Below are 15,555 nucleotides of genomic sequence, written 5' to 3' on the forward strand. Positions count from 1 at the left end.
AAAAAGTTCTCTAAACAATTCAAAACGTTCAGCACCAGAACGGGGTGTATTCAGAGTGTGTTAATTTCGAAGTGTTTAAATGTTTTGTAACGTATCTATCTCCATGTTAGGGCATTTCATGGGTGTTGGGGGGGGGTATTTGCATCTAGTCTCTAGTCCTTTTTTGTTTTTATTGTTCATAAAAATGCTTAAGTTAAATAGGTTAAAAACTGCAATGATAAAGCTCTGGTTATGTGGCTCTGGCCCTCATAACCACTCATGTTAATGTAGTGGTGCTATAGGGTCCAACTAGGCCTTAATGAGAGGATTCATTCTTGGTTATGAATCGATCACCAGAGGAAGTAAGGAACATTTAATCAACTTCAAGAACACATTTAATACAATTTGATATAGTAAGACTTTTTTCTAAAGCATCACTGAGGAAATTAACTTAACATTTTACACAGAACAGGGACGTGAGGAAGAACACCCCCTCAATGTATACTATCTGGGTAGTAGGTGTGGACTTAAGCGTAGAGGGGAAAGAGAATATTGTGTGTCAGGGTTTTGTTTCCAGGAAGTGGGTTGAGTTATTTATATTTCAACACTTGTCCTCTAGTACCCATGGGAGGACCTGTGTTCGTAACCTGAAACTTTATATTTAAACAATGTCTTATTCTAGATGTGTTGCAGTGAACACAAACTACTGTGGGAATTAGACTGAGAGGAACAAGTGAAGGTTTATAGCAGAAAATCTAAAACTTATACAATTGGATGGATAGAGAGTGACCCTGAGAGGTAAGCTTGGATGACACATTACTCCTCCGCTAGACTGGCAAGAGATAGAGGTGGAAATTGTGTGTAGATTTGAGATCATTGTCATAAAGAATGGACTAGTTGAATACAGGATGATGGCAACTGGTTACTGGCAATGTTGCTTTACTGGTGAAAAAGAAAGGAGGTATTATGACAGACAAACAAGGCTCAAATGTTATGTGTTTGTACTACTGGTGCTGGATTGATATTATCAAGGATGCCTTTCATCCTCTAAAGGATCCTCTCTTTGTTGGAGAACGTTGTAATGAAGATCCATGAGAAGATTTTAACCCATTACCTATCCTGCACCTCACCGATAGATAAAGAAGGATATCTCTACAAAAAGGTATTGTAAAACTTGACAGACACAAGCAAGAGCCAAATTACAATATCAATATGCTGTGAGATTATGTTATAGCACAGTCTCCTCTTGGCCTTTTGCGTTTCCCTGCCTAATAATAATTATATCTCATTTGATATTTGAAGCTACTTTATTATTATCAATGTCACCCCCCCCCTCTATTTATATATCACTGACATAAATAGAACATTGAAATGGAGGGCTTGTATAATGGCACTCATTTGGGTAAAATTATCTCTGTATTTATCTCCGTATCTATTCTCTCACTCTTTACAACTTCCCTTCATAAAAAATATTGTAACTTACTCCTCCCTATCTACATCTTTCACCCCACCACCCTGGCATCCTCCTCTTACACATACCACATCAGAAAGAGAGGACCTCCTCCTACCAGAGGCGCTGGTTTGTCCTGAAAGCCAATCTCCTGTTCTACCAGGAGCGTCCGGCAGATCGACACCTGCTGGGGGTTATTGTCCTAGAGGGCTGTGCTGTCCAGCGCTGTGAGTCTGAGGGAGGACTGTTTGCCTTCTCCATGGTGTTCAGAGGTTCAGGGCTGAAAACCTACGGGCTTGCTGCTGAGGACCAGCTGGGCCAGGAGAGCTGGGTCAAAGCCCTGCTCACAGCCAGCCACTGTTACCTTTCACTGCTGGTCAGAGACCTGGGGAAGCAGTACGAAGGTGAGTGTGTGGAGAAAGTGTGGTGTGTGTGTGTGTATTGTTGTATTCATGCTTCAAAAATATGTGTTCCTTTCCTGCCTCTCAACCTGTATTCTTTTGTCACTAAGCAGAGGCTAAACGCCAAGCTGGCCCTGCTGAATCCCATCCACGAACCACTGTGACTGGTCCAGGCTCAATGTGCCTTACCCAATCCATGACTTACCTGAACTCATGCTCCTCCTCCTTCCTCATGCCAGGACCAGAGAGGAGAGAAGGGGGAAGCCACAGTGCCAGTAATCTATTACAAGCCCCTCCAATCCCCAGCAAAGTCATCAATAAGAGGTCCCCTAAGCATTGGCCCAAGAGAAACGCACATGTCACACCTATAAATGGACCAGCACCACCATATGGGGAATGGCCACAAGTGGAATTTGATCCTCTAGAGGATTTCACCAAGCTACATGATTACTATGGAGAGGAGGTGAAGCAGCTGAGAGCTGATTGGCTGAAGAGGCGGCAGGAGGAAGAGGAGCACCTTGAGGAGGATCTCATTGACCTGAGTGAACACTGACCCACAGAGATCAGACAGTCACCACTCTGGTTATTTTGATGAGGACTTTGGTGTGAATGCCAGTAATCTGAAATAAGAATGTGCCTTTATAATTTGAGGAACTAGAGCATTAAAGAAGAACTAGTCACCTGTGTATACATCATGATGGGATTATAGTCCTATGAGGTTGATGGTGAGCCTAAAAATGTCTTGTCACTAAGCAGAGACTCATCATCAAACTCATAAGACTATCACCCATAGTGGTGTTGCAAACAACCAGATGCATCCGGTTGTCAGGGATACAGCCCTGATGTGGGAACTCTGCTTGGGTGTTTCTTTTGTGCCTGCTACATTAGGTTATAGGACTATAATCAGCTCATGCTGTATACACAGGTGACTGGTTCCTCTTAAACACTCTAGTTCCTCAAATGATAGTCACTTTCTTATTTCAGAGTACTGGCACTCCTACTGGTTTGTCTGTTACTGTTTGTAAATGATCATTAAAATCACTGGTATATTTTCTAGGTAATATTAATGTTAAATGTGAAGCTTAACTTTCTGTCAGCAATCAGGGTAGTTATGCAATATTGAAGCAAAGAGCTTCCAGTCAAAGCTCGCATCTACTACAAGACCATGGTGCTTACCTACGGAATAGCAAGATAAACTGCCCCTCTCTACCTTCAGGCTATGCTCAAAACCTACACCCCAACCCGAGCACTCCGTTCTGCCACCTCAGGTCTCATGGCCCTCCCACCCCTACAGGAGGGCAGCTCCCGATCAGCCCTGTCCAAGCTCTTCTCTGTCCTGGCACCAGGACAGAGGAGAGCTCTTTCCTGGTGAGGGAAGATAGGACAGCAGAGTCTCTGCCCATTCTCCACAAACATCTGAAACCCTCTTAAACAGTAACTTAAATAAACAGTATCCTCACCTCGACCCCCCCCCCCCTAAAAAAAACAACAACACAGCAACACTTCATCAGCGCTTGACCCCCCTTCCAGCTCTGCTTCTACCGATAGCTATGTTATTGAGGAAATATGTACTTTATATGCCTGTGATTATGTGGTTGTCCCACCTTGCTATCTTAAGATGAATGTACTGACTGTAAGTAGCTCTGGATGAGAGCGTCTGCTGAATGACTCAAATGTAAAACGTAAAAACATCCTTGTGATGTGTTAAACTTCATATATATTGATGTGTTGTTCCACACTGTCAAGTAAAGGCTTCACATCCCTGTTTAACAAAATAATAAGTTACAGTGCAGCACTATATAATTAGGTGTATATCCTTCATGTTAAATGTATCCATTATTTTTAAGCAACTTTAATGCGCCAAAGGTTGATGCAGCTCAGCCATGCTGTACCACCAGAGGGTGCTACAAACACGAGCTGTGAATTAAACCATTAATGTCCACTGATTAAAAAGTGTGACAAGACTCAGTTTAATTCAATCATCAAAATCAAATCAAATCAAATCAAATTTATTTATATAGCCCTTCGTACATCAGCTGATATCTCAAAGTGCTGTACAGAAACCCAGCCTAAAACCCCAAACAGCAAGCAATGCAGGTGTAGAAGCACGGTGGCTAGGAAAAACTCCCTAGAAAGGCCAAAACCTAGGAAGAAACCTAGAGAGGAACCAGGCTATGTGGGGTGGCCAGTCCTCTTCTGGCTGTGCTGGGTGGAGATTATAACAGAACATGGCCAAGATGTTCAAATGTTCATAAATGACCAGCATGGTCAAATAATAATAAGGCAGAACAGTTGAAACTGGAGCAGCAGAGTTATAGAGAGAGACATAAGTATCAAAGAGCCCTCTCTGGTATTGCCCTGATGGGACATACATCCACCAGCCAACATGTAACACATTCAGTTGAAAAACCAAGAGATGAAAGTGAGCTAATATTAACAGGATCAATGTAGTCTCATGACAGATGTGAGATTTGGATCTGAGTTCTGAGATAAGGATATATGAGGATTAATATAATGTACACTAGTGAGACACCAGTGGTAAAATAAACAAGTTACGTATTTAAGAATATCAGATCAACGGATCAAACTGAAGTTCACACGGTGGCAGGTATCCTAGCGGTAAAGAGCATTGGGCCAATAACCCAAAGGTTGCTGGTTCATACCAATCATACCAAATTCATACCAATCATCTAGAATGTGATAGATTTGTCCAGGGGAGTGTGGAAGTGTGTCACCTTACACAAAGCACATACATCTGTATATTAACACCTCCTCACACTGTGACAGGATATAAACAAGCCATAAGGTGTAACCCAGGGCTGTTCAATTCCCTTCCTGGAGGGCCAAAACACTTTGTTTCTACCTGGTTGTTAATCGCACTCACCTGGTGTCCCAGGTCTGAATTAGTCCCTTATTAGAAGGAGAGGATGAAAGTCAGAAGTATTTCGGCCCTCCAGGACCGACATTGAACAGCCCTAGTAATCTGTCTTATAATAAAGTAGGCTATGTGCACTCTATATAAGGAAGTATGGGGTCCTGTTACAGAACTGTGGGTAGATAATGTATGGTACATCATATGACCAAGCATCCTTGAATGTAAATTCCCTGGTTAAATAAACTAAAGGATAACGAAACATGACTTTACTTTACAGTTTACCATGGCAATAACAAGGCAGATCAGAGGTCATAGAACAACACAGACAACTGACGGCAGGTTACAGGCCCTACCCTAGTCTCCCGACACTGGGGAAGCTTCTCACCTGTCTGGCAGCACTTTGGGTTTAAGTTGTTTAAAATAAAATAAAAGACACCAGACTGGGATATATAAAAATAACTAGATGAGTGGATGAACTATGGATGGACAGTTTTAAAATGGATGATGTGTGTGTGTGTGTGTGGGTGGGGACAAGTTTTCTTTGCTATTTTGGTCTTTCTCAGCTGTCCCTCATATATATTCTCCTCAGAGCTCCTCCTGCACCCTCAGTCCCCCTCCCTGTGATCCCCTCCAACATGGCATTAGGAGTGAAGCACTTGAGGAAGGAGAGAGAGCACTGTGTGTGTGTGTGTGTGTGTGTGTGTGTGTGTGTGTGTGTGTGTGTGTGTGTGTGTGTGTGTGTGTGTGTGTGTGTGTGTGTGTGTGTGTGTGTGTGTGTGTGTGTGTAACTATCCTTCTGAATCCTCAAGGAAAAATGCTATTTTAGGCTTACAGGTTGGGTTTTGGGTTACAATTGGGGTTAGGGTTACAATTAACGTTAGGAGTTACGGTTTGATATAGGTTTAAGATTAGGGGTTTAGGAATAAAGTTAGGGTTACGGTTAGGTTCAAGGTTAGGGTAAATCGTTTTTAGGATGGGAATCAATTCTTTGGTCACCACAAGGATAGCAATATATTACACTGTGTGTGGGAAGGGGGGGGCTGTCTGACTTTGTGTATGGTACTATGAAAACAAATAAAAGTGTGTGCATCACTAAAGTAGGATCTCTAATAAAACCTAGGAGAAAAAAGGGCATTGGTCAGAAGTTAACAGTGCCTGAAGTTTCTTGGGTTTTTGCCAAAGGTTAACAACCTGAGGTTGGTTTTAGGGAGTATAGTTTCTTTAGCACTCCTGCCACTGATGGTAAAACCTCTTAACGGGACCCTTGTGCTAATCAAATTCGCAAAATAAAAAAAATCCCCATAAAAATCTGTCTGTTTAAGCTTGAGATATCTGAATTGTTTAGGGATGGGCTGCGTCTCCAATCCATCGCATTCGCCGATGTCAGCCTTCTGCATCTGCAGTGGAAAGTGACGGAGTCACAGCGGTGTTTGTCTTCTTGCAAAAATGTCTGTAGCATCCAATTAATATTACCCCACCATTGAAAGCTGTGACTCTCATGAACACTTACAAATTGTTGTTTGGCTCTACGACACCCACAAGCCTTTATTTATTTTACCTTTATTTAACCAGGTAGGCAAGTTGAGAACAAGTTATATTTTCAATTGCGACCTGGCCAAGATAAAGCAAAGCAGTTCGACACATACAACAACACAGAGTTACACATGGAGTAAAACAAACATACAGTCAATAATACAGTAGAAAAATAAGTCTATATACAATGTGAGCAAATGAGGTGAGATAAGGGAGGTAAAGGCAAAAAAAGGCCATAGTGGCGAAGTAAATACAATATAGCAAACACTGGAATGGTAGATTTGCAGTGGAAGAATGTGCAAAGTAGAAATAATGGGGTGCAAAGGAGCAAAATAAATAAATACAGTAGGGGAAGAGGTAGTTATTTGGTCTAAATTATAGATGGGCTATGTACAGGTGCAGTAATCTGTGAGCTGCTCTGACTGCTGGTGCTTAAAGCTAGTGAGGGAGACATGAGTCTCCAGTTTCAGAGATTTTTGTAGGTCGTTCCAGTTAATGGCAGCAGAGAACTGGAAGGAGAGGCGGCCAAAGGAGGAATTGGTTTTGGGGGTGACCAGAGAAATATACCTGTTGGAGCGCGTTCTACAGGTGGGAGATGCTATGGTGACCAGCGAGCTGAGATAAGGGGGGACTTTACCTAGCAGGGTCTTGTAGATGACCTGGAGACTGTGGGTTTGGCGACGAGTATGAAGCGAGGGCCAGCCAACGAGAGCATACAGGTCGCAGTGGTGGGTAGTATATGGGGCTTTGGTGACAAAAAGGATGGCACTGTGATAGACTGCATCCTATTTATTGAGTAGGGTATTGGAGGCTATTTTGTAAATGACATTGCCGAAGTCGAGGATCGGTAGGATGGTCAGTTTTACGAGGGTATGTTTGGCAGCATGAGTGAAGGATGCTTTGTTGCGAAATAGGAAGCCAATTCTAGATTTAACTTTGGATTGGAGATGTTTGATGTGGGTCTGGAAGGAGAGTTTAGTCTAACCAGACACCTAGGTATTTGTAGTTGTCCACATATTCTAAGTCAGAGCTGTCCAGAGTAGTGATGCTGGGCGGGCAGGCAGGTGCAGGCAGCGATCGGTTGGAAAGCATGCATTTAGTTTTACTTGTGTTTGATGCCCTTCCATTCGATACAAGAAAGCTCATGAAATTACAAGACTCATTTAAAATTCATTTCCTGAGCTTTCTTGCATCTTTCAGATATAGGACAGACACTTTTAAAACATACTTCCTTTTTTTGCCATGTATGAATATCATTCAATGTGTTTCTATGGGCTAATAGCGAAAGGCCAAATTCAGTGTTCCATCAAATAATAAAATACTGTAGATATATACACACACACACACACACACATTACACAGGAGGCTGCGGAGGGGTGGATGGCTCATAATAATGGCTGGAACGGCACAAATGGAAGGGCATCAAACACATGGAAACCATACGTTAGATACCATTCCATTTAATCCGCTCCAGCCATTACCACAAGCCAGTCCCCCCCAAATTAAGGCGCCACCAACCAACTGTGAAATATATACACATACTGTAACTGGTCAAAAGTTTGGACACGCCTACTCATTCAAGGGTTTTTCCTTTATTTTCTACATAATAATATATAAAATGCCTAGAGAGAGCAAAAGTGTCATCAAGGCAAAGGGTGGCTACTTTGAAGAATCACAATCACAAACATAAAATATATTTTAATTTGTTTAACACTTTTTTTGGTTACTACATGATTTCATATGTGTTATTTCATAGTGTTGTCTTCACTATTATTCTACAATGTAGAATATAGCAAAAAATAAAGAATAACACTGGAATGAGTAGGTGTGTCCAAACTTCTGACTGGTACTCTATATACAGTGCATTCAGAAAGTATTCAGACCCCTTGACTTTTTCACATTCTGTTACATTACAGCCTTACTCTAAAATGTTTTTGTTTTTTTAACTATATCCTCAATCTACACACAATACCCCATAATGAAAAAGCAAAAACAGATTCTTAGAAATGTTTTCAAATTTATTCCAAATAAAAAGCTGAAATATAACATTTACTTAAAGTATTCTGACCCCTACTTAGCACTTTGTTGAAGCACCTTTGGCAGCGATTACAGCTTCGAGTCTTCTTGGGTATGACCCAACAAGCTTGGCACACCTGTATTTGGAGTTTCTCCATTCTTCACTGCAGATCCTCTCAAGGTCTGTCAGGATGGATGGGGAGCGTCGCTGCACAGCTATTTTCAGGTCTCTCCAGAGATGTTTGATTGGGTTCAAGTCCGGGCTCTGGCTGGGCCACTCAAGGAAATTCAGAGACTTGACCCAAAGCCACTCCTGCGTAGTCTTGGCTGTGTGCTTAGGGTCATTGTCCTGTTGGAAGGTGAACCTTTGCCCCAGTCTGAGGTCCTGAGTGCTCTGGAGCAGGTTTTCCTCAAGGATCTCTATTTTTCTTCGTTCATCTTTCCTTCAAATCATGACTAGTCTCCCAGTCCCTGCTACTGAAAAATATCGCCACAGCATGATGCTACCACCACCATGCTTCACCGTAGGGATGGTGCCAGGTTTCCTCCAGACGTGACGCTTGGCATTCAGGCCAAAGAGTTCAATCTTGGTTTCATCAGACCAGAGAATCTTGTTTCTCATGGTCTGAGTGTCTTTAGGTGCCTTGTGGCAAACTCCAAGCGGGTTTTTATGTGCCTTTTACTGAGGAGTGTCTTCCGTCTGGCCACCCTACCATAAAGGCCTGATTGGTGGAGTGCTGCAGAGATAGTTGTCCTTCTGGAAAGTTCTCCCATCTCAACAGAAGAATTCTGGAGCTCTGTCAGATGGACCATCGGGTTCTTGGTCATCTCCCTGACCAAGGCCCTTCTCCCCCGATTGCTCATTGGCAGGGCAGCCAGCTCTAGAAAGAGTCTTGGTGGTTCCAAACTTCTCCATTTAAGAATAAAGGAGGCCACTGTGTTCTTGGGGACCTTCAATGCTGCAGAATTTGCAATGCCTCGACTCAGTCCTGTCTCTGAGCTCTACGGACGGTTCCTTCAACCTCATGGCTTGGTTTTTGCTCTGACATGCACTTTCCACTGTGGGAACTTATATAGACAGGTGTGTGGCTTTCCAAATCATGTCCAATCAATTGAATTTACCACAGGTGGACTCCAATCAAGTTGTAGAAACAACTCAAGGATGATCAATGGAAACAGGATGCACCTGAGCTCCATTTTGAGTCTCATAGCAAAGGGTCTGAACACTTATAAGGTATTTAAACAAAAAGTTTAATACATTTGCTAAAATTTCAACAACAATTTTTCTAATTCTCTTTGTCATTATGGGGTATTGTGTGTAGATTGACGAGGGGAAAAAATGTATGTAATCCATTTTAGAATAAAGCTGTCAAGGGGTTTGAATACTTTCCGAATGCACTGTATATATATATATATATATATATATATATATATAAATATGATTTGTTTTATTATTATTATTTTATGAAACATTGAATTTGGCATTTTCCTATTAACTCAGATATATACCACTAGAGGTCCTTAAATTCAAAATCAAACAGCCAAATGGTCCTTGGTATAACCATCTTACAACTCCATATGTTAGCCTAATAGAAACCCAGGCTCGGGCCCTTAGACTCTAGAGAGATTATTGGAGACCTCACTACCGCCACCAATTAACACGGTCTAATATACACAAACACTGTACCAGAGTGTTCCCAAAATATTCAAAATATTGATGCAGTGACAGTATTTTATGTAATGACATTACACATGCATGCTGGACAGTGCAGTGCCATGCAAAATGTGAGAAGGCCGTTTCAATTGCCTGTGGACATCGCTGGACATATGAATATAGAAAGTGTAGACAGAGAAATATATCTACCCATGCATGCACATGCATAAAAATGTACATTTCAAGTCACGAAGAGCACAAAATGTGTTTATTTAAGCCTTTAATATAGTAATGTAAAAACTAAAGTCAATGATAGGTTGATGTGCCACACTGAAGGGTGATGGTGATGGAGACTATGGAGGGGTGGGACGGTGCCAAGATGTGTCCAGCCAGCCAGCAGTCCATCAAGCCTTTTACGTCCTGAATGTCCATATTAGTCCACGTGGGACACTAAACGTATGGCCTGGTCCCTGTTGTATCGGGTTCCCTTCATTCCAAGACTCCTGGGTCTATTTCTGATCTCCTGTAAGGTGATAGCTTGTCCCTCATTCTGCCTGTCGCTTAACTTTTGCTTCAAACTCATCCCTCCCTCTCTCCCTCTCTCTGCCTCTACAAATCCAAACTTGAGGCTGTGGCTAAAGTTAGCGCGGTCTACAGAGGTATATAAGCCCCCGAGGATAGGGGTTTAATGCGGCTTCACATCAGTCTCTTCTCTTGTTGACCATCCAAACCTCCATACATACCGTCTCGAGATGGTGAGTAACACCGGTCCTCACTTTCTGACTGCTTACCTGTCCACTACTCTGTGTGCTGTCGATGGGAACCTCCAGGAATAACACAGCATTCCCAGATTTTCTTGTTTTTCTATTTTAAGCTTTTTTGCTAGATTGAAAAAGACATTTTGGAACTTTTTAAAACTCAACTGTACTTTGGACATTTTTGGGTGGTGACATTTTTAGACATTTTGTGTAAAGCTGTTCCTGGATATACAATATCATTCACAAGATCTAAACATTTTGTTAACACTTTATTAACAACATTTATATAGAAGATGCTGTAAAAGGTTAGCTACATGAGGATAATTAATGTTTTAATAGATTCACATTCAAAAACACTGTCCTCTGTCCTGAGCCAGAGAAAGATTGTACCTGAACTGTTCTGAGAACATTTCAAGAGCTAGGTAGTAAGGGATGTTAAACTACATTTAAGACATAGTGGCAGGATTTAATGGTGGACCACACATATTCACCCCACATCACACTGATAGTCAGATCAAAGACTGTAACGCTAGATGGCGGACGGAACAGTGTACTGGACCTACACACAAGGACATCCTTTCACCTGTCGCTGACCAGGAGCAGCTTGACACTGAAGTCAAAGGTCACTAATTGGCCTTCTGAGGGCTACAGCTGCAGGATGAACAGACCTAGAAGGTCCCATTGTTAAGCAGTTGATGTGTTTGTCCTTCAGGCACCCAAGAAGGCCAAGAGGAGGGGAGCAGCAGCAGAGGGCGGTTCCTCCAACGTGTTCTCCATGTTTGAGCAGAGCCAGATCCAGGAGTACAAGGAGGTGAGGATTTCTTAACACACTATGCAACACCTCATCACTTTTACACCTTCAAATGTCAATGGGATAGATTTCCTTTCAACTCCCTACCTGGGCTGAGAGTGAGTGACTCTAGTCTGGCCACCAGTCAGTTTCATTGTAACCTAATTCTGCTGTAGAGTGGCTGAAATAGTTGGTTACGCTGAAACAGACAGGCACAGCGGCTAAATTGATACTGTTATAAACATGAGTCAATCATGATGTACTGTTTTTCCTTGTTTCATTAAAGGAGCGAAACCCAAATTAGATTGTGGGGGCTGGCCTCTGATTGGTAAATTCTCAGTGCAGTTGCTATTTTGTCTGCCCCCCTGAAGTTTCTGTAACCTTTTGGAGCTCTCCAGGCCTCCCTCTCGTCTGAGCCTTCAGCTGTCACTCAACCTCTCATCTTAAGTCCTCTGCTGCTGAGGGCTGCATGTTTAAGTATGGCAGGACAACTGGGCCCTGGCTGGCACTCTGCACACAGAGGAGGGGGAAGGGCAGTGAGGGGGACGGGGATGAATGGGGGTGACTGGGGGGGGAGAACAGGTGGGGACAGAGTGAAACAGAAGGGGTGGGGGGTGGCACCTTCTTGAGCTTCTGATAAGGTCTAGAGTTTGGAAGGCAGGTTAGTGTACCTGATTATGAGGAGAGGAAGGTTGGAGAGGTGAACGGTATGTAGATGAAAGACGGAGGGTAGAAAGTGGAAGGAGTGTAGGGAAGGATACTGTGTGTATGGAAGGATGGATAAGGTCAGGAAATAGGGATCTGGCAGTAGGTGGGAGTTTGTATATGATAGTATGTGTTTTCAAAAGTGTTGTCAAGGAATATGGGCACAGACTTGACGGAGGGAATTCTTGCTGCTGTAAGTGATACAGACTTCTTAAGTTTCACTTGGGGAATGTCTGATATCATCATTGGGACAGTCTTAACTCTTTGTAAGGATGGGGGGAGTGTGTGTGCATGTGTGTGAGTCAGGAAGATGGATTACCAGCTGCTTTTTTAAGTTCAAGATCAACCATGGGGATCCTCTTGGGTTTCATAGTCGTAAGAGATGAGGTCCAGAGACAGGCTGGGACAGTGGAAGAAGGATTTAACAGGTGTAACTTAATGAGCTCTCCCTAAATGAACTTGTAAGAATTTCAATTTCTTCTGTTCTTTTTAGGTCTCCCCTAACAAGGGTTACATAGCATTGTGCCATAAATAGGCAGCACCTGGCACTTAAATGACCATAGTTGACAGAGGTGTCTCTAAGTTGTATGTAGTGCACATGCTACCCACGTCCCACTACGCACAGGACTGAACCCCCCCTCCTCCATGTCCCACTACACACAGGACTGAACCCCCTCCTCCATGTCCCACTACACACAGGACTGAACCCCCTCCTCCATGTCCCACTACACACAGGACTGAACCCCCTCCTCCATTTCCCACTACACACAGGACTGAACCCCCTCCTCCATGTCCCACTACACACAGGACTGAACCCCCTCCTCCATTTCCCACTACACACAGGACTGAACCCCCCTCCTCCATTTCCCACTACACACAGGACTGAACCCCCTCCTCCATGTCCCACTACGCACAGGACTGAACCCCCTCCTCCATTTCCCACTACACACAGGACTGAACCCCCCCTCCTCCATGTCCCACTACGCACAGGACTGAACCTCCCCTCCTCCATGTCCCTACACACAGGACTGACCCCCCCTCCTCCATGTCCCACTACACACAGGACTGAACCCCCTCCTCCATGTCCCACTACACACAGGACTGAACCCCCCCCTCCTCCATGTCCCACTACACACAGGACTGAACCCCCCTCCTCCATGTCCCACTACACACAGGACTGAACCCCCCCTCCTCCATGCCCCACTACACACAGGACTGAACCCCGTCCTCCATGTCCCACTACGCACAGGACTGAACACCCCTCCTCCATGTCCCACTGGGGATGACAACTTGGCAGACTCTGGTGACTGGTGTTCATGTCATGTCAGACATTCTCTGTCTTCCTCACTTCTTCCCTCCCTCCTTCCCTCCTTTCAGGCTTTCACAATCATTGACCAGAACAGAGACGGTATCATCAGCAAGGATGACTTGAGGGACGTGCTGGCCTCAATGGGTGAGCAAGGGTTACATTTAAGACCTTTTCAGATTCTGAGGACATATTATGTGACTGATTTGTCTTAAAAGTGTGCCTTAGTATGTCCACAATGTCCTATATGTACTGTATATGTGTGTGTGTGTGAGAGAGAGAGATAGATAATGGTGCTAGCTAACCTACACTCCCTCCCTGCTCTGTAGGCCAGTTGAATGTGAAGAATGAGGAGCTGGAAGCTATGGTCAAGGAGGCCAGCGGCCCCATCAACTTCACCGTCTTCCTCACCATGTTCGGAGAGAAGCTCAAGGGTGGGTCTATAACTCACTGTACTTGCTTGCTCTATTTATGTTCCACAATCTCATTTCTTGGTTTGACTCTGTTAGGCTCACTGTCTAACTTGTTATAACCAGGTTATAATCACTTCAAAGTGTTAGTTGCTTTCAAAGTACACTTCCATATCTGAGGACATTGCATGTGTCTTGCTGTCAGTGTAACATGCCTGACTGGCGCTCTGTGTGTCTCAGGGGCTGATCCCGAGGATGTCATCGTTAGTGCTTTCAAGGTCCTGGACCCCGATGCTACCGGTTTCATCAAGAAGGACTTGTGAGAATATTTCCTTCCTTATTTTACAGTTGTAGTAATGAGTGCACTCCATAACAGAATCCACAGCTTCATGAATGTTTCTGACTTTGTCTCCCTCTCTCTCTAGCCTTCAGGAGCTCCTGACCACTCAGTGCGACAGGTTCTCTGCAGAGGAGGTGAATACATTTCTAATCATTCAGTTTGAATATCATCATGATCTCTCGTTGTCCCTTGACTTGGCGAGTGGCTGACCCTCCTTCTCCTCCCCTCAGATGAAGAACCTGTGGGCTGCCTTCCCCCCAGATGTGGCCGGCAACGTAGACTACAAGCAAATCTGCTACGTCATCACACACGGAGAGGAGAAGGAGGAGTAATGAAACAGACAGAAGAAAAGAAAACAGCCTCCCTTGCCATTCTACCTTCCTGCTCCTCTCTTCTTCCTTCTATTCTCTCATACCTTCCTTCTCTTTATGTGTACTCATGTGCTCTGTCTCTCACTCACACAAATTCTCTAAAAGACTCGTCTCTACTCAAGAAATTTGTGTGAGAGCGGGTGCTCATGGGTTGTCTATGTTTGTTCGTGGGGATATGGGATTATTTTCAATAAAAATGATCTTTTAACATCTCCATCTCTTTCTCATCCACTTTCCCTTCCCTTAACCCTCTTCCTCCTTTTCATCTCTTACTCATATCTATCGTTGGTTGTTTCCCCAGTCTCTCTGTTAGAAGAAATGCACACAGCAAGTCGTATTCCACTGCTGTGGTATGGATGTGTAAACCCCAAGGTGAAAAGGAGCACCAGTCTTTGCCTCGGCTGCAACAGCTCAGAGGTTAGACCTGGAAGTCCTTTCACTCCCCCTTAATTTAACCCTCAGGTGGGCAAATAAACCAAACAGAGGGATATCGATCTATAAATATTGTAGATGTTATCTCCTGTAGATAAGTTGGGAAAATAGGAGATATTCTAAGAAGGAATGAGGCTAGAGAAAAACATGGTCTCCTTAAAGTGACGGCTACGTTTTTCTCAAGAAGTGAAAGGCTGCTCGAGAGAAGAGAAAGGACCCAAAGAAAACACTTGTCTTCCCCTCCTTTCCCTCCTCCCTTTCCTCCTTTAGTTCTACCTCTTTGTTTTCTATAAGCTCCTTTGTTTTCTGCACCTGGACTAGCTTTAGTCTGCCAGAAACTCCTCTGTAACGAATAAAAGGGACAAACTGTGAATAAATGCTCTTATCTTTTGTACACTAGTGTCTCTGTTCATGAGTGGTTCTGATAGAGTGGGATTGAGAAACAACAGGGCTGGTGTGGGTGTATTTCCTGTGCTGTGTGCATTGGGGGAAGAAATACAAATTCTGAGACACCACCAAAATCTTATCAGCAGAC

At 43.6% G+C, this 15,555-nt stretch overlaps 2 protein-coding genes across 4 annotated transcripts; both read left to right on the plus strand.

Annotated features, from left to right (window-relative positions):
- Window positions 1-418: 418 nt before the first annotated feature.
- Window positions 419-3,883, plus strand: pheta2 (PH domain containing endocytic trafficking adaptor 2). Of its 3 annotated transcripts, none has more exons than XM_024433788.2 (4): window positions 419-777; window positions 1,033-1,141; window positions 1,527-1,833; window positions 2,070-3,883. In XM_024433788.2, exons 2-4 carry the CDS (start codon window positions 1,061-1,063, stop codon window positions 2,381-2,383), a joined length of 702 nt encoding a protein of 233 aa, XP_024289556.1. In that variant the 5' UTR covers window positions 419-777; window positions 1,033-1,060; the 3' UTR covers window positions 2,384-3,883. The 3 variants fall into 3 exon arrangements, with proteins under 3 accessions (XP_024289556.1, XP_024289555.1, XP_024289553.1); XM_024433787.2 differs by having other exon boundaries at window positions 559-777; window positions 1,593-1,833; window positions 1,944-3,883; XM_024433785.2 differs by having other exon boundaries at window positions 563-777; window positions 1,944-3,883.
- Window positions 3,884-10,506: 6,623 nt separating this feature from the next.
- Window positions 10,507-15,414, plus strand: LOC112259027 (myosin regulatory light chain 2, skeletal muscle isoform type 2). The gene is made up of 7 exons (XM_024433790.2): window positions 10,507-10,663; window positions 11,379-11,477; window positions 13,539-13,614; window positions 13,797-13,901; window positions 14,118-14,196; window positions 14,303-14,351; window positions 14,448-15,414. The coding sequence occupies exons 1-7, from the start codon at window positions 10,661-10,663 to the stop codon at window positions 14,547-14,549; spliced, it is 513 nt and encodes a 170-aa protein (XP_024289558.1). The 5' UTR covers window positions 10,507-10,660; the 3' UTR covers window positions 14,550-15,414.
- The last annotated feature ends 141 nt before the right edge of the window (window positions 15,415-15,555 follow it).

Source organism: Oncorhynchus tshawytscha, linkage group LG09, assembly GCF_018296145.1.
Source record: "Oncorhynchus tshawytscha isolate Ot180627B linkage group LG09, Otsh_v2.0, whole genome shotgun sequence".
Lineage (NCBI taxonomy): Eukaryota > Metazoa > Chordata > Actinopteri > Salmoniformes > Salmonidae > Oncorhynchus > Oncorhynchus tshawytscha.